The sequence below is a fragment of the Rana temporaria genome, chromosome 11 (genome assembly GCF_905171775.1).
Source record: "Rana temporaria chromosome 11, aRanTem1.1, whole genome shotgun sequence".
NCBI classification, from domain to species: domain Eukaryota; kingdom Metazoa; phylum Chordata; class Amphibia; order Anura; family Ranidae; genus Rana; species Rana temporaria.
The window spans coordinates 128,572,382-128,591,922 of NC_053499.1; the positions used below are offsets into that span (position 1 = coordinate 128,572,382).

The 19,541-nt window shown below is 44.6% G+C and overlaps 1 protein-coding gene across 1 annotated transcript in view; it reads right to left on the reverse strand.

Annotated features, from left to right (window-relative positions):
• Positions 1–16,793: 16,793 nt before the first annotated feature.
• The window catches only part of LOC120917661 (receptor-interacting serine/threonine-protein kinase 2-like), a 76,918-nt gene continuing 74,170 nt past the window's right edge, over positions 16,794–19,541 (reverse strand). Inside the window, exons 11-12 of the mRNA XM_040329114.1 lie at positions 18,200–18,310; positions 16,794–17,406 (exon numbers count right to left, since the gene is read on the reverse strand). Coding sequence (XP_040185048.1) covers positions 17,108–17,406; positions 18,200–18,310 — 410 coding nt within the window. The 3' untranslated portion in view covers positions 16,794–17,107. The remainder of the gene's footprint in view (positions 17,407–18,199; positions 18,311–19,541) is intronic.

Consider the following 19,541-nt stretch of genomic DNA (forward strand, 5'->3'; position numbering starts at 1 on the left):
GCGACGCATGGGGACGGAGTTCGGCGCCAAATTCAAAAAGTAAAAAACATAGTATAGATAGTTGGACATACATTGGGCCAGATTCACAAAAGAGATACGACGGCGTATCTCTGAGATACGATTGTCGTATCTATGCGGCTGATTCATAGAATCAGTTACGCATAGATAGCCCTAAGATCCGACAGGTGTAACTGTGTTACACCGTCGGATCTTAGGCTGCAATCCTAGGACGGCCGCTAGGTGGCGATTCCATTGCTGTCGGCGTAGAATATGCAAATGACTAGTTACGCCGATTCACGAACGTCCGCTTTGCCTGTCGATCTAAATTTACATCGTTTCCGTAGAGATGCGTCGCGTAAAACTAAGCATGCCCTCTAGGGGGTCTAAGCAATGTTAAGTATGGTCATCGTTCCCGCGTCAAATTTTTTAATTTCACGTCGTTTGCGTAAGTCGTCCGTGAATGGCGCTGGATGCCATTTACGTTAACGTCGAAACCAATGACGTCCTTGCGACGTCATTTAGCGCAATGCACGTTGGGAAATTTTAGGGACGGAGCATGCGCAGTATGTTCGGCGCGGGAACGCGCCTAATTTAAATGGTGCCCCGCCCCATTTGAATTAGGCGGGCTTGCGCCGAGCGGATTTACGCTACGCCACCGCAAGTTTACAGGTAAGTGCTTTGTGAATCAGGCACTTACGCTGTAAACTTGCGGCGGTGTAACGTAAATGGGATTCGTTACGCCGCCGCAGCGTAACGTAGTTCTATGTGAATCTGGCCCATTGTCTTTTCCTTTTTTTTTTTATATGTGGACTCATTAATACATTTATTTTTATTCACTTTTAGTTTTTTTGTTTATATTTTTCACTGTCTCACACTCAGTGCCTATATTTATTTAGTGAGATACTGAAGTTTCTCCTTAACCACCAGCGCTACACTTTTATATTCATCACTTTGGCAATTTTTTGTCACATTGTCATGTAGCAGCTTCACTCACTTTTTGTTTTTTAGATAAGCGCAATATTTACTTCTTTTTATACCTCCTTATCAATGCCTATCAGTGCCGCCTCATCACTGCCCATCAGTGCCATCTCATCAGTGAATAGTGAGTGAAGGGGGCGCTCAAATAATCTAGTGGTGATAGTATATTACATTAGACAAATAATTAAATGATAATACATCATATTAAACAAATAACTAAATTAATGGATAAATAACAAAACCAACAATGAATGTGTACAATCTCCAAAAGTACCACCCAATCAGGTGGATTTATACAAAATGAAGATGCATAAAGTCCATAAATAAATTGGTGAATAGATGAATAATAGATGAATAAATATATAGAGTGCTTGTGCTCAGATGTCTTCAAACTTCACTGTAAAATAAAGTTTCCACCTTCACCAACTTTAAAGTCACCCAAAATGTGCTCAAAGGTTGGCACCTTACCAGATGGTGTTGACCTGTTTAATTAAAAAGAGGTCAATAGTAGCTTTGTGTCACAATGGACTAAATCTGCAGCTTGATTTCTCTGGTTCAGCCTGACTTCAACATCATGTAGCGGGACAAAGGAAAAAAAAGGCTGCCATGGTATAATTCCATTTATTTTAAAAAGTTTAAAAGAACACAGTGCCAAGTGGCCCCTTACTTTTGTTGGTAACCCGGCACTGAGGCTGTACGGTTTATAGTTTTGGAGAGATGGCTCCACACTGGGGAAGCTGGCGTGCGTTCCACCTCTTTGTGTAGAGAACCAGCGGGACCGGAAGTGAATAGCTGTGCGTGCCCAGGTACCGCCTCGACGTACGTTTCGTTACCACGTCATCAGGAAGCGTCAGCGCCCCTCAGTGACGGAGAGAAATTTCATATGGGTACAGATAGCTTCAAAGATCGTTGTAGTCAGTGGCTACTTACCTAGGAGTCAGAAAACCCCTAGCAACCTCTGAAGGAACCATAGGGTTTCTCAGAACCCTGGTTGAGAAAGAGAACACTATACAATACTCCAATTGCACCAGTCCGCATATAGTATATATTTACATTATTTACCATTTCCCTAAACAATGTGACCAGAACATGTACTTTAGAAGAGCTTCTATTAATGCAATTTTCCTTTCCTTTGGACTATTTTTTTTGCTTTGTGTAGAAAAAAATATGGGCCAGATTCACAGAAAAAGTACGCCAGAGTATCTGCTGACATTCAAATTTGCCGCGACGTATCTTTATTTTGAATTCTCAAACCAAGATACGACGGCATTTGGCTAAGATCCGACAGGCGTACGGCTTTGTACGCCTTCGGATCTTAGAATGCAATACTTAGGCGCCCGCTGGGTGGGAGTTTGCGTCGTTTTCCACGTTGGGTATGCTAATTAGCTGTTTACGGCGATCCACAAAGGTACGTGCGTTCGTCGCATTCTCTTACGTCGTCGCTAGTCAGCTTTTCCTGTCGTAAAGTTGCGATTGCTATTTAGGTGGTGTAAAAATAGACAGCCCATGTTAAAGTATGGCCGTCGTTCCCGCATCGAATTTTAATTTTTTTTTTTTTTTGCGTAAGACGTCCGGGAATAGCAAAGGACGTAACGCACGTCGCCGTTCAAAAAATTACGTCGGTGCGACATCATTTCGTGCAAAGCACGGCGGGAAATTTCACAATGGAGCATGCGCAGTACGTTCGGCGTGGGAACGCGCCTAATTTAAATGATACACGCCCCATTTAAATTAGGCGGGCTTGCGCCAGACGGCTTTACGCTATGCCGCCGCAAGTTTACAGGCAAGTGCTTTGTGAATCAAGCACTTGCGCTGAAAACTTGCGGCGATGTAACGTAAATGACATACGTTACGCCGCCGCAAATGTATGTGAATCTGGCCCTATATATCTTAACTCAACCCTTATTTAAAACCATTCTACCTTGATGTAGATTAATTAACAAGTGTTTTGTTCTTTTTATCCCTTTAGATATGAAAGAGAGAGAGAACGAAGGGGAAACTGACCGTGTTATAGCCACATGCTGTGCTGCCTTTATTCTCGTGGTCGTTTAGCATGTTGACTCTGATGAGAAATGACAACTCAAAATATAATTTCCTTTCAATTAATTCCCTTCAAATGTTCCTACAGATCAACTGTAAGCTATTAAAAGTGATAGACTCCACAACTGGAGTCCTGCTAGTCATGGCTCTATAAAACCTTTGTCAAACACTACAGTGTGTTTTAGTGATCATACTTTTGATGTTTTTGAACAAAGTGTGTCCGTTAAGGCCATTTTTATGTAACTTTCACATTTTTGGACTTTTGATGTATCATATTTCTACTGTTTTTTCTACAGATTTGTAGACTCTTCTAAACCGTGTCCCGATGGAAAAAGTTAGACGGAATTTTTTCCATGGATATTCCGACCATGTGTGTGCCCCATCGGACTTTTTCCGTTGAACTTAGAAAGAGAACATGTTCTCTTTTTTTCCGACGGAAATTCCATTCGTCTGTATGGAATTCCGACAGAGAAAAAAACACGCATGCTCGGAAACAATTTGACGCATGCTCGGAAGCATTGAACTTAATTTTCCAAGGCTCGTCGTAGTGTTGTACGTCACTGCGTTTTTGACGGTCGGAATTTGGTGTGTCCGTGTGTATGCAAGACAGCTTGAGCAGAATTTTGTTGGAAGAACTTGCCTGAGTTTATTCCGACGGAAAAAACGGTTGTGTGTACGCGGCATGTATGTTGATTCATTACCTAGTGCCAGTCTTGCCTACTGGTGTGGCTTGTAATGTGAACTTTGTTTCCCGATTGCCAATCTGTCTCTGGGGTTTGATGGCTATAGTTGATAGATTTGGCTCTAGTCTTGACTACAGTTATATTTATGTGTAGGCACCCTGGTTTGTGTAGGCTATTGCTCATTTTGGCCAATGTTCTGACTCTGCACTGCCTTCACATGGACTTGCTACTCCACAGCTATTCTCCCAACTAACCTTAAGGATTTTTGACACCCTAGGCAAAACCTCATTTTACCCCTGGCTCCACCCCTGACTCCATCCCCTTTGCTTCGCCCGTGTATACCCCATCTTTTCAACGAAGCCGCCATCAAATGCAGCCTCACCAGCGCCCATCAAATGCAGCCTTATCATTGCCCATCAATGCAGCCTCACCAGCGCCCATCAAATGCAGCCTCACCAGCGCCCATCAAGTGCAGCCTCACCAGCATGCTGCAGAGTTAAGAGAGTAGGAACACCAGTGGCCGGGCGCCCTAGACAGCAGTGCACCCAAGACGGCTGCCTATTTTGCCTAGTGGTAGCACCGGCCCTGCTTGTAGCTAAATTTTTTCCCCACAGCCAGGGGCTCTAATGAAGAATGGGTTCTTCTTAGATCCCTCAGGGGAGCACATGGTTACCATTGGTATTGACCCTGAGGGCACTTCACACACATTATAACCCTTACATGTACATTTGTCCTTCAGCCTGGTTTTGACAGGTACCCACTCCAACTTCCAGGTGACTTTGCTGCAGCTAACTTATCCAGAAGTTCACCCCCCCCCACCTTCCCTTGCCGCCAGGCCAGCAGCAAGTGGGTCCGCGAGTCCCGCGGTCACGGAGCTTCGGACCGGGTCACGGGAGCGAGCCGCGGGTGCGCGCCCCCAAACCCCATGGCTGGGCTTAAAGGGCAACGTACATATACGTTAATGTGCCCAGCCGTGCCATTCTGCCGACGTATATCGGCATGAAGGGGTCCTTAAGTGGTTAAGGATTGCTTTATAATTATAAATAGTACAATTATAATGTTGCTGTATAATGTGAAAAATCTTCCGTCTGCACTCCCAGTGTCACTTGGTTTCAGAAACTCAATGCTGGCAGTTGGGAGTAGGGTGAGGGATGTTAGGGTCTCAGGCAGTGCTTTAAGTGGGCCGGAACGCGGCGGTACTCAGTACCGCCACTTCCAAAAATGGCCCTCGAGAGTACCAGCACCTCTCCGTGCGCCCAGTACGTGGGTTTCCGGTACCGGAACGCAGCGGAGAGCTAGCTACAGCATTGTAGTCAGGGGTGTCTGCAGGGTGGGGCCTGAGCGGGCCACGTCCCCCCCAATTTTACTGTGTGCCCCCCCAAGTAATGTTGTCTGTTTGTATTGCAGACAGACCGCGAAACAATAGCGGCCGCGACTGTCCGCGATCTGTCTGCGGCGCTGAATGACGGAATCATGACTGTTATTGTCATGTGACGTCGCCACAGTGCCGCTAATTATCATAGGAGTTGTAGTCTCCGCGACCGTGCGGGCGGCGTCGGCTACGTGCTTGAGTCAAGCTCAGCCTGCTCCCGGGGGGTGGAGACGAGTCAGTCAGTTACTGTGAGAGCAGCGGAGCCAGGCCGCGTGCTAGACCAGACCTCCCATTTGCCCGCCGACTTCAGTGCCTGCCTCGCTCTGCTGCCACAAGGTAGGTCAGGAAAAAACGTAATTTGATGGCAATTGGAAATACCATTTTATTGGTGGTGATGGACAATTTTCATTTCTGTTAGCTCCCTCCCTCCATGTTACCTCCATGAGAGCTCATTATATATATATATATATATATATATATATATATCAGTATTGGGGGGGGGGGAGCACCCAGAGCCGGTACAAGGCAGGGGCGGGAGGGGCGAGTGCCCTTGGCGCTACCATTTTCTACAAGAGGGGGGCGCAATCAGCCGCGGCCGACACACTAGTTGGATCAGTGTGTCAGTGGCAGTGCGTTTCATAGACAGCGCAGTGGCACTTTAGAAATTTTGTGCCGACCGACTGCGCTCCTGGCTCAGGCTCCCTTTCCTCCTCTGCGTTTCCTCGCCCCCCCCCCCCCCATGGAGGATTAATTTGGTTGATTCCGGCGTGCGCCGTGTGACGTCACGCGGCTCACGCCGGAGGCGAGGTGAGAGAGGGAGGAGGACTCGCGCAGCCTACAGGGACTCGCAGTGTCGGCGCGTGAAGAACAAGCCACGAGGAGCTTGCTGCAGAGCTGCGCCTGCCTTCACTAGCTGCGCCTGCTACTACTGACTGTAAAAAGTAAGAAAATGTAAAACAAATAACAAACTAATTTTTTTATTAAAAAAATTATGGTCATCTCAGTCCAATCCCCCCCCTTGGGGGAGGGGGGGGGGGTTTGGACTGAGATGACCATAATTTTTTTAATAAAAAAAATAGAATTTTTTTAATATAAAAAAGCAGTTTAAAAAATGATTTTGTGTTATTTTGAGCTTGCCTTTTCTGTAAAAAAAAAAAAACATTAATTGCAGCCTCACTGTGCCATCACATGCAGCCACTATGTGCCCACCAACCGTAGCCACTGTGCCATCAATTGTGGCCACTGTGCCATCAATTGTCGCCACTGTGCCATCAATTGTCGCCACTGTGCCATCAATTGTCGCCACTGTGCCATCAATTGTCGCCACTGTGCCTCTCCCGCGCAGCCACTGTGCCCCTCCCGCGCAGCCACTGTGCCCCTCCCGCGCAGCCACTGTGCCTCTCCCGCGCAGCCACTGTGCCCATCCCGCGCAGCCACTGTGCCTCTCCCGCGCAGCCACTGTGCCCATCACGCGCAGCCACTGTGCCCATCACGCGCAGCCACTGTGCCCATCACGCGCAGCCACTGTGCCCATCACGCGCAGCCACTGTGCCCATCACGCGCAGCCACTGTGCCCATCACGCGCAGCCACTGTGCCCATCACGCGCAGCCACTGTGCCTCTCCCGCGCAGCCACTGTGCCTCTCCCGCGCAGCCACTGTGCCTCTCCCGCGCAGCCACTGTGCCACTCGTCAATTGCAGCCCCTGTGCCATCACGCGCAGCCACTGTGCCACTCGTCAATTGCAGCCCCTGTGCCATCACGCGCAGCCCCTGTGCCATCACGCGCAGCCCCTGTGCCATCACGCGCAGCCCCTGTGCCATCACGCGCAGCCCCTGTGCCATCACGCGCAGCCCCTGTGCCACTCGTCAATTCTCGCCACTTTGCCCATCAAACGCAGCCACTGTGCCGATCACACGCAGCCACTGTGCCGATCACACGCAGCCACTGTGCCAATCACACGCAGCCACTGTGCCAATCACACGCAGCCACTGTGCCAATCACACGCAGCCACTGTGCCAATCACACGCAGCCACTGTGCCCATCACACGCAGCCACTGTGCCAATCACACGCAGCCACTGTGCCAATCACACGCAGCCACTGTGCCAATCACACGCAGCCACTGTGCCCATCACACGCAGCCACTGTGCCCATCACACGCAGCCACTGTGCCCATCACACGCAGCCACTGTGCCCATCACACGCAGCCACTGTGCCCATCAAACGCAGCCACTGTAACCATCAATTGTTGCCAGTTTGCCACACTGTGCCCCTCAATTGCCGCCAGCGTGCTGCCAGTTTGCCCGATCAATTGCCACCAGTATGCTGGTGGAGGAGGCTCACTGAGGTGACCAGCACTTTGTTAATAAAAAATGGCAAATAAAAAAAAAGTGTTTGTGTTATTTTGAGCCATGCTTGCCTTCTCTGACTAGCAAAAAAAAAAAAAGAACATCAATTGCAGCCTCACTATGCCATCACATGCAGCCACTGTGCCATCACATGCAGCCACTGTGCCAACACACGCAGCCACTGTGCCATCAATTGTCGCCAATGTGCCCATCAAATGCAGCCACTGTGCCCATCAAACGCAGCCACTGTGCCCATCAAACGCAGCCATTGTGCCCATCACACGCAGCCACTCAGCTGTGACCATCACACGGAGCCACTGTGCCCATCACACGCAGCCACCGTGCCCATCAAACGCAGCCACTCAGCTGTGCCCATCAAACGCAGCCACTGTGCCATCAAACACAACCACTAGGTGGCTGTGTTTGATGGCACAGTGGCTGCGTTTGATGGTCACACTGGCGGCAATTGATGGGACAAACTGGCAGCACACTGGCGGCAATTGATGGGCACACAGGCAGAACACACGGGCGGCAATTGATGGGGCAAACTGGCAACAATGGTAACCATCACTTGTTGTCAGTTTGCCCCATCAATTGCCGCCAGTTTTGAAACAACATTGATTCTTTCTTAAAAACGGGGGGGGGGGGGGGGCGCAGTTTGCCATCTTCGCCCTGGGCACCAAATGGCCTTGTCCCAGCCCTGGGAGCACCGGCGCCTAATAGAGTACCGGCACCTCTTTTGGCCCACTTAAAGCACTGGTCTCAGGAATAAATAAGAAACCAAACTAACCAAACAAGAGTAAATTGAGTCAGAAAACTCAAATTTTCCAATGAAATAACCATTTTATATAAAAGACACAGAAAAAAAAAATGTCGATAACAGCAAAATAAAATATAAATTCCTGAACATTTTCTTTCTTAGGAATATCTATACATTCATCAGCTTCACTAAGGTTGGTCAACAGTTTTGAATATTGCAATAAATGTTATAGGAACCATCATTTATAAATGATATATCTATAAATTACTATAACCTCTATATACACTTTCTAAGTATATAATAATATGAACTATGCTTTTATATACACCCACGAATGCATTGTAGCATGGGTGCTCAACCTGTGGCTCTCCAGCTGTTTCAGAACTACAATTCCCATGAGGCATTGCAAGCTACTGACTGTTACAAGCATGACTCCCAAAGGCAGAGGCATGATGGGACTTGAAGTTCTGCAACAGCTGGAGAGCCACAGGTTGAGCACCCATGCATTGTAGGATCTTAATAAGACTGTTGTAGGTATAAAGTGCTTAAAATTGCCTGCTCTTCCAGTTTTGGGTAGTGCTGAGGCTTGCAGCTAGCTCTGGCTCCCCCATATTTCCATTAGCCCACCTCTGTGATGGATTGCCTCACTGGAAAACAGGAACGAGCAGGAAGTAGGTGGATGGGTGGATCAACCTGCAGCAATTTTAGGAAGTACCAAGCTTTGCCTATCGTGTTTCCTCGAAAATAAGCCTGTGTCTTATATTAATTTTGGCAACAAAAGACACAGTAGGGCTTATTTTCAGGGTAGGTCTTACCATGTAATGTGCTATCTTCTCTCCCCCTCTCCATCCCTGATAGGAATCCTCAGTGTGAATAGTTAAAATGCTTGTAAAATCCTATAATTCACTCTATTAACGTAGTATATAACATACAATGTATGTGTTTCTGTAATATAATTGTGCCAAATACCTTTGTTATAGCGCCGCTCTCTGCTTCTGTGGCCCGGCGGAGCTCTCGTTCCCACAATTATATTATAGAAACACACATTGTACATTATATTCTACGGTAATAGAGTGGATTATAGGAATTACAAGCATTTTAAACTAGGGCTTATTTTCGGGGTAGGGCTTATATCGCAGTCCTTCTAAAAAATAACGCTAGGTCTTATTTTCGGGAAACACGGTATCTGAACTCTTGACAAAGTCTCCAAAGTTTGCTTACAATTAGTGTTGCCCATGAATTTCAAAGGAAGGACTGAATTAAGGTTAATTTAGTATACCTGCTTGTTAGATCCTGTTAAAATTAAAGGGGTTGTAAAGAAAAAAGATTTTTTTCATAATAAGCATCCTTTACCTGCAGACATTCCTCTTTTCACTTCCTCATTGTTCGTTTTTGGTCAGAGGTTGCTCTATTTCTTCTCTGTTCTGTTCACTTCCTGCTTGTCTGATTTTACTGACCACCGTGAAGGTGTCAGTAACATGCTCACCCCCTCCTGGGAACTACGGGCCAGATTCTCAAAAGAGATACGACGGCGTATCTCCTGATACGCCGTTGTATCTCTGTGATCCGCCCGTCCTAACTATGCGGCTGATTCATAGAATCAGTTACGCATAGCTAGCCCTAAGATCCGACAGGTGTAATTGACTTACACTGTCAGATCTTAGGGTGCAATTCTATTTCCGGCCGCTAGGTGGCGAGGCCATTGCGGTCGGCGTAGAATATGCAAATGACTAGTTACGGCGATCCGCAGGCATCATCCCGGTACCGTTGTTTAGAGCGGGCGATCGGCTATCCAGACATAACAACCGATGCGGCTAAAAGCCGCTCGGTTGTTATGCCGGAGGAGCGGGAGGGGACATCCCCCCCTCCCGCCGCCTTTCGCCGCTCTGACCGGGCCTCCCGTCCCACCGGGAGACCCGATCCTCCATCCGCCGCGTTCTGTGTTCAGGCGGAGACTGACACTAAGCCGTAAACGGCTTTGATTCAGTCTCCGCATTGAAACCACGGAAGCGGCGTCATGACGTCACTTCCGGGTTTCTCGGCTGCCAATGGCGCCGGATTTAAAAAAGTACACAGTATTCAGAATCGCCGTTTTCGGCGATCTGAATACTTTGAAGTGCAAAGGAGGGCTCGGAGGTCTTTTAGACCCTGATCCCTCCATAAAGAGTACCTGTCACCACCTATTGCTGTCACAAGGGATGTTTACATTCCTTGTGACAGCAATAAAAGTGATCAAAATGTAAAAAAATAAAAAAACACAATTTAATATTATAAAAAAAATAAAAATAAATAAGAAAACACAAAAAAATTTTTTTAAAGGGTGAACCTCCTTAATCGCGCGATTAATCGTGAGTTAACTATGACATTAATGCGATTAATCGCGATTAGAAATTTTAATCGCTTGACAGCACTAATATATATATATATATATATATATATATATATACATATACACACACACACAAAGTATATACTGTATAGTATGAAATAATAAAAATTATACTAAGCTAAAATAGTGTACATGAAACAAAATTCATCTGTGTATACTGTACATGTTGTATTGAGGCCGAACCATTTAAAAAGATGAGAATCTTCACATAATAAATGTAATGAATAATGATTCACTTAAATTATCCAATCAAACAAACTGCGGTTTACTTATTTTATTTACACATGATTGGGCATAATAAGTAGGGTTGCACCAATACCGATACTAGTACTTGTAGTCCTGTAAATTCTCTGATGCTTAATCCGATACCGGTGCAATAGTGGGGCAGTTATAAGCATCAATCTCCCTGTATAGTTTTCAATAAAGCAGCTGACAGCCGCTTCTCCTCCTCTCCCTCCTTCAGCTGTCAGCTGCTTTATTGAAAACTATACCGGGAAATTGAGGCTTATAACTACCCCCACCACTGCACGATCACCCATGACTGTCCCCCGCAACCTCCTCCGGCTCCCTGTGTCCTCCTCCAACTCTCTGGGTGCTCCTCCGGCTCTCCGGGTCCCCTTCCCGTCCCAGATCTTTCAGGATGGAGAGCGCAGGAAGGAGTCTGTAAATATGTAATTTACTGGCTCCTTCCTTTTCTGAATGAAGAGAGTCAGTAATCACTGACTGCCAAATCATTACTGAGCATCGTAAACTGTTTATGATGCTTTAGTTTATGAATGAAGAAGAGCCTCTGTGTCTCTGTTCATTCATCTCCAGTGCAGCTGAGGCTACAGAGAGAGGGACAGGGGAATCTTTGTCCTCAGTCCCTTTCCCTGTCTCAAAGAGGAGATGTCAGGGGTCTGATCAGACCCCTGATATCTCACCAAAGCCACCCCCAACATGGCTGATAAAAAATAAATAAATGTATTAATAAAAATAAAAAAGAAGAAAGAACGGTAATAAATATTGAAATGTTAAATTGTAACAATAATAATAAGTACTAAAAAAAACACCCCCCCCCCCCCCATCAAAAAAAGTAAGTATTGTAAAAAAAATTACATTAAAAATTACATTAAAAAAAGTATCGGTATCATGAAGTACTTGAAAGTATCGGAACTTGTACTCGGTCTTAAAGTAGTAGTATCAGTGCAACCCTAATAAAAAGTAAACAGGAATTTTGCAAGTCACATAATTGAATGATTAAAGTGACTATTCACACCATTTATTGTGTGGAGTTTCTAAACATCTTTAGTAAATCAGCTTTTTTGTACAGTAAAGAAAAAAAACTCCTGCTAGGATACACGACAGCTCTATAAGAGTCAGTATACTGTATATAGTACATCTTTCTCATCAAAGTACACGTTTTCCTTTAAAAACAACCCAACCTCACAAATTCTGGATTATTTCTAAACATGAAGAGAACTATAGCTAAAAAACATTATATAAGATATTTAGAGATGGGGAAGTTTGGAACCCAAATCTAGTTTTATTAATGTCTGTGTTGGAGAGATTTGCCCAATATTGTCCAACTGATACCCTGGGAAAATAAGGAAAAACCTAACTTAATTGGACACAACGATAAAAATGCTTGCCATATATTCTAATATTACATGAGTAGAAAAGCCTATCCACTGCCAGAATGCTGTAGAAAAGGACCCTTACCCTTTGTGTGATAGCAGAGGATCAACTATAATTAGTTAGGTCCCTTTCACACAAGCGGACTGTTTGTCTGTTTTATACATCCGTTGACGAATAAAAAATAGACATCAATGTATCTCTATGGAAAAACTGATGATCCCCTATTTACATCTGCTTACATCTGCTTCCGTCAACATCCTTTTTTGGAACGGATCAAAGCCCTATTTTTCTTCCGTTAAAAAAAGGATTGGATGAAAAACGGATGTAAACGGACAAACAGTCTGTTTTTGCATGAAGAAATTGCTCTGGGACTCATGTGGTTAGGGATTTTAACTGGCAGATGTAAAAAACAGATGAAAAAACATGACTGAACTGAGGAAAGGTATGGTATGTGTAAAGCCCTGTACACATGATCGGATATCTGATGGAATCTAATCCGATGGATTTTTCCATCAGATATCCGATGAAGCTGACTTTCATCAGTCTTGCCTACACACCATTGGTCAAAAATCGTGTCCAACGCGGTGACGCAAAACAGTACGATGTGCTGAGAAAAAATAAAGTTCAATGCTTCCGAGCATGCGTCGACTTGATTCTGAGCATGCGTGGATTTTTGACCGATGGACTTCCATACAGGCGATTGTATTTTTTTTAAACAGCTAATTTGCATACTCGACGCGGAAAACGACGCAAACTCCACCCAGCGGTCGCCGAAGTATTGCATCCTAAGATCCGAAGGCGTACAAAGCCGTACGCCTGTCGGATCTTAGCCAAATGCCGTCGTATCTTTGTTTGTGAATTAAAAATAAAGATACGACGCGGCAAATTTGAAAGTACGCCGGAGTATCAGCAGATACTCCGGCGTAATTTTTCTGTGAATCTGGCCCGTTGTTTTTGTTTCCTTTTGAATGTATACATAAGATAAATAGAACCAATAGTAAGGGCACTGCCTATAACAACCAATCCAAATCCAGTATTATCTTATAATTTGCAATTGAAGTGTCAGGTGTACTTATTTCCTAACTGAATGTAAACGTGGTGAAGCTTCACTTTGTAAAGACTACCCAATTAAGTGCAAGGAACATACAAAAAAATAATAATTTTTGCTTGCACATGATTGGATGATGGAAATCAGCAGCTTTACCAAATTTGCTAAGCTCTGGGGAAAGTGGGCATAAACTATTAATATAACAATATATTATATATAATATAACATAACATAACTATAATAAGGCTTACCTATAGGTAGTGTAAATATCTCCTAAACGTGAACCATTTAGGGGATATTTACTGTACATGCAGCCGGTGACATCACTGGAGCATGCACTCTGAAGGAACAGCCACCCAAGCTATTCCTTCAGAGCCCTGTGCCGTAAACTGCGTGTCCCACGTGCGTGGGAGTGACGCCATCGCGGCTCTGGCCAGTCACACAGCCTGGAATCTGCGACCCCGGAAAGAATGCGTGTGAAGATGGGAGCACCTGCAGAGATGACATCTCAGCGCTGGAAGAGCTTAGTTTTATGGTGGGTTGAACATAATTTGCTAGTATGCGATGCATACTGGCACATTATGCCTTTACCTTGCAGGGTCCTAAAAAAAGCATCTGGCGGTTTACTACCGCTTTAACTTGCAGAGTGCACAGTCTATTTGCCTTTAGTAAGGCCACCCCACAGTCTGACAGTCATTTTAACAAATTTCAATATTCTATTCCTATTTGGTAGCATGCTAATATTTACAAAGAATATAAAAATACTATTCTAATATAGATATAGATATAGATATATAAAGATGCAGAGCCAAGTGCCTTAGACCAGCCCTGAGGTTAAAGCGGGAGTTCACCCGAAAAAAAAAAAATTAACATTAGATTGATGCTCATTTTGTCAAGGGGAATCGGGTAGTTTTTTTAAAAACGAAGCAGTACTTACCGTTTTAGAGAGCGATCTTCTCCGCCGCTTCCGGGTATGGTCTTCAGGACTGGGCGTTCCTATTTGATTGACAGTCTTCCGACAGGCTTCCGACGGTCGCATCTATCGCGTCACGAGTAGCCGAAAGAAGCCGAACGTCGGTGCGGCTCTATACGGTGCCTACTTTCGGAAAATCGTGACGCGATGGATGCGACCGTCGGAAGCCTGTCGGAAGACTGTCAATCAAATAGGAAATCAGTCCCGCAGCCCATACCCGGAAGCGGCGGAGAAGATCGCTCTCTAAAATGGTAAGTACTGCTGATTTCCCTAGACAAAATGAGCAGGAATCTAAGGTTAAAAATTAGCATTTCCGGGTGAACCTCCACTTTAAACTTTCTTTGGACCAAACATCTTTAGTAATTATGTAGTGGTACTTTACCAATAACAACATCAGAACATTACATTATTGAGAACTGCATTCTACAGATATACAGTAAAATCAAAGGTTATATGGCAGTCAGTTTTCACAATGTGATGTAACGCAATTTTGTCTGGGATCACACATATGCGGCCACGGTTTCGTGCCTGGGGTCCGATGCGTGTCTATTTAACGGTTCAGGTATGAATCAGGTATGTTTTTTTTTTGTCTGAGTTCAAACCTGAACCAGACCCAAAGACGCACCGGACCCTTTTTGAATTCGAACGGAGGCCGTTCCGGATCTGTGTGAATCGGTTCCAATGCGAATTGTATGTAAGGAAACCTGCATCCAATGCACATATGTGTGAACCCAGCCTTAAAATGGATGTAAAGCAAAAATGCATTTTTAGCTTGGGATAGATAAAGTAATACTTTGGATACTTGTCATTTTTTTCTGTCTGTGTCCTAGGGAGATTTCTCTTTGCTTCCTGTCTCAGAGACACAATGTATGAGGAGATCTCTCAGAAGTAAGGGGATAGCCTCTTTTATGCCCCACACACACGATCCGAATATCGTACGAAAAATGTCGTCCGAGGAAGAATCGTACGATTATCGGATCGTTAGAACAGAGCTTTCGAGAGTCGATCATGACAGTTCATCCGATATTATTTTATCGGACATGCACAAACATTTTTTTCTTGTACAGTACCAGATCAGATACAATTTTCGTTTGGTCAGTACAGTTGTCCGAAAATCTAATACAAAGATTTACCATCACCTCCTGTCCCTGTGACAGCTTAATTTGGATCTCCTATAGCCTCGCACACACGTCCGGTTTTCTCGGCAGGAAAACTGCCAGGAGAGCTTTTGGCCGGGAAAACCGGACGTGAGTTTTCGCAGTTTTCCCGTTAGCGAAACAGCCGGGAATCCCGGCGGGAAAATAGAGAACCTGCTCTCTATTTACTCGTTGGGATTCCCGGCATTTTTTTCCGCCAGATCTACTACTTACCTATGGGAAACACTGCGAGGCAATGCCGATGGAGCATACACACGGCCGGGATTCCCATCCAAAGCTCCATGGCAGTTTTCCTGCCGGGTTCTCGGCTTTCCCCTCGGTTTTCTCGGTGGACTTTTTAGCGCAGAGAAAACCAAGCATGTGTACAGGACTTAAGACTTTCAGTCCCTGTTACAATAGTCACTGGGACAAACAGAGAGAATAAATCTCCCTGGGGACACAGACAGCAATAAAAACCTTACAGGAAACTGAAAAATTACTTTTGACTTTACATACACTTTCCAGGCTATCTTGTATAGCCACACAACTTCATTATAAGCTATTCAAACTGTACATACATGGAATACAAGACAGCACTATACCTACAACAAGAATAAAGCACTGCACTAATCCAAGGGATGAATGGCCACAATGTGGGATTTAGGGTAGGGTATTATGCCTTATGCCAAAATCATACAAGTATACTCCTACAAAGGCACATCAACCTCCGAATGAGGAGCCATTTCTATCTAAGAAGGAGAACCTGCAATATATGCAAGGATGGGAAACTGTACCCTGACCCAGAGTAAAGCCTTGTACATCATTTTCACTGACGCTACACCTATTTTAAACATACGATATTGCATCCCAGTTGTATATGTGGTACTCCACCCTGCACAAGACTGAAGCAATGCATGCCATATTTTTTATATTTATGGTATACCTGTATGCATACCTCCCAACCGTCCCGTATTTCGCGGGACAGTCCCGCGATTCGCGGTAAATCCCGCGGTCCTGCGATCAGTGCTAGAGTCCCGCGATTCCGCGGCACCCCCCCCCCCCGCGATTACCGCGATCCGCGAAAAAATACCCCCCGGTCCCGCGGTAAATCCCACAGTCCCGCGTTTTGCGCTAAATCCAACAACTTTGATCTGCGGAACCCCCCCTGCTCAACAACTCTGATCCACGGAATTTCCCCCCCCGCTCAACAACTCTGATCCGCGGAACCCCCCGCTCAACAACTCCGATCCGCGGAACCCCCCCCCCCCCACTCAACAACTCTGATCCGCGGACCCCCGCTCAACAACTCCGATTCACGGAACAACTTAGTTGGGAGGTATGCTCATTTGTTCCTCATTCTGAAGTTGAAAAGTTGGGAGGTATGCTGTATGTTCAACATAAATCCTAGAGCTGTGCATTTGCCTAAGGAGAATACAAATAACAAAAAGGCTCATATAATCTATTTTTTTTACCTATGCTGGAAATGGTCCAAATACCACTGAAAAAGTTAATTGCATGTTAAACCGATAAATAGGTAAAAATTGTATGGATGACCTTCAGCCAAAGATAAGCCTAGTGAATACCGAATACCATAAGTAAATTTCAACCATTAGCTGCCAGCTTCTGATATATGACCAATCTATGCATTGTTTCCAGGCATTGATCCCGACGTGATTAACAAACTGATTCGGCATGCAACTTTAAATACAAACTGCAAGAATAACCCACAGATGTGAACACGATGGGTAATTCCTAATGTCAAACTTAGTTTACAGGATTCATATAAATGATTTTCCGGGTGAGGAGGCTTTCCAAAGTCATCCGAGAGGCCTCTTCTCCCTTTTCACAGCAGGTTTCAATGTATTTCCTTATTCTGGCTTTCCGAGTTTGCTCTGCGTTAATGTATTCAACGTCATCTCTGGAAAGCACAAATTTGGACATCATGATGTCAATAAGTTGGTTGAGATGCCCTTCTGTGATGCTGTTTAACAAAACCTCCAAGTTTCTATTCAAAGTCTCAACACAATTTCTGCACCTTAAAAGAGGAGGGGGCTTGGCATGACCTAAAGAGGAAAAAAAACACACTCGGCTGTTAACAGACAAAAAATTGGGCATTTAAAGACAATAACACCACAAAATGCATACGCTTGGATCCCTGAGACTGCAGGAGTAATTTATTATCATCACTAAAATAGATGTAGGGTTTTCTGGTGAGCCCTGCCAGGAAGAATTAAAATGCAAATGTGGCGCAACCCCCCGAAAGAGCCGATTGGTATCTTGAGTTCTCTGTTGAATGGAAATCACTGCAAACACTTAGATACATTTGACTTGGTACAGAGTCTCGTCAAGGAAAACTACGGGTTTTTTCTGACGAGATTCTCGGACGTGTGTACGAGGCCTTCCACTTAATGAAGGTTCTTGTTCTCTTATATACCTACAGGTTTAGTGCTATATCCTATTTGGGGAGAGCCATTTCTCATAACCACCCCCCAAAAAGAGGGTTATACCTATAAATTGAAATTTGATTGAATGCAAAGAGGTTCTGTACTGTGCCTGTAGTCATTGTATTTCTATAGAATGAAGAATAATGCATTTTCAATACAAAGAGAAAGAAAAAAGTGTAAAGTGCAGCAACTCAAAAGGAAAATATTATTGTAGCCCAATAGCCAATAATACATATATTCTAATTGGAATTCACTGTAAGAATGACAGCTGGGACAGAATTTTTTCTATGGGCTCTTTCTCCTCCATCTCTTGTTCTCTTTTTTTATTTTACCTTAAAATACCCCTTGTTCTTGAGCCAGCATCCATTACCCTGAGCATGTGGCTTATATTCTTGGAAACTCGAGTTCTTACCTACTGGCTCCACATGTGTCCAGCTGACCCTACTGTTCCTTTCTGTTCTTGGATGATGTCCCATTGTAAGCATATGACTACCGTTCGTAGGAGTTGTAACTGGAAGGCTGGCTGAGGAATAGAGGGTAAAGTACAGTGAACTCATATGAAAAACTCCTGACAGGTTAGAAGTGTTTACTATAAAATGTAAAAGGAAAAAAAATAAAAAAAATGTTTTCAACATAATTGCATCCAGGCACATGCACAAATATAGCCAAACTACAAAATGCTGAATAAATGTAAACATAATTAAAAATAAAATTCTATATGTCACAAGACAATAATATACTGTATAACTTTTGTCAAGAAAAATCATCAGTAAACATTCATATTATTATTACTTGGTGATTATTTTAAAATGTGAACTCGCAAAGCTTCTGTACCAAAATTTAAATGTATACTTCCTTCAATTTCTAGCTGATTATTTAACCTACAATATATTAGAGGGGCTGTATAAACAAGTGCCACCGGCCATAATTAGGAGAACCAAGGATGAAACTGAGCAAAATATTGTATCTAGTGGACTTTAAAAGGCACCCACACACCAATATATAAAATCACAGAGCCCCCATATCACAGATCCCCCATATCACAGAGCCCCCATATCACAGAGCCTCCATATCACAGAGCCTCCATATCACAGAGCCCCCATATCACAGATCCCCCATATCACAGAGCCCCCATATCACAGAACATCCTTATCACAGAGCCTCCATATCACAGAGCCTCCATATCACAGAGCCCCCATATCACAGAACATCCATATCACAGAGCCTCCATATCACAGAGCCTCCATATCACAGAGCCCCCATATCACAGATCCCCCATATCACAGAGCATCCATATCACAGAGCATCCATATCACAGAGCCTCCATATCACAGAGCATCCATATCACAGAGCCCCTATATCACAGAGCCCCCATATCACAGATCCCCCATATCACAGAACATCCATATCACAGAGCATCCATATCACAGAGCCGCCATATCACAGATCCCCCATATCACAGAGCATCCATATCACAGAGCATCCATATCACAGAGCCTCCATATCACAGAGCCTCCATATCACAGAGCATCCATATCACAGAGCATCCATATCACAGAGCATCCATATCACAGAGCATCCATATCACAGAGCATCCATATCACAGAGCATCCATATCACAGAGCCTCCATATCACAGAGCCTCCATATCACAGAGCCTCCATATCACAGAGCATCCATATCACAGAGCATCCATATCACAGAGCATCCATATCACAGAGCATCCATATCACAGAACATCCATATCACAGATCC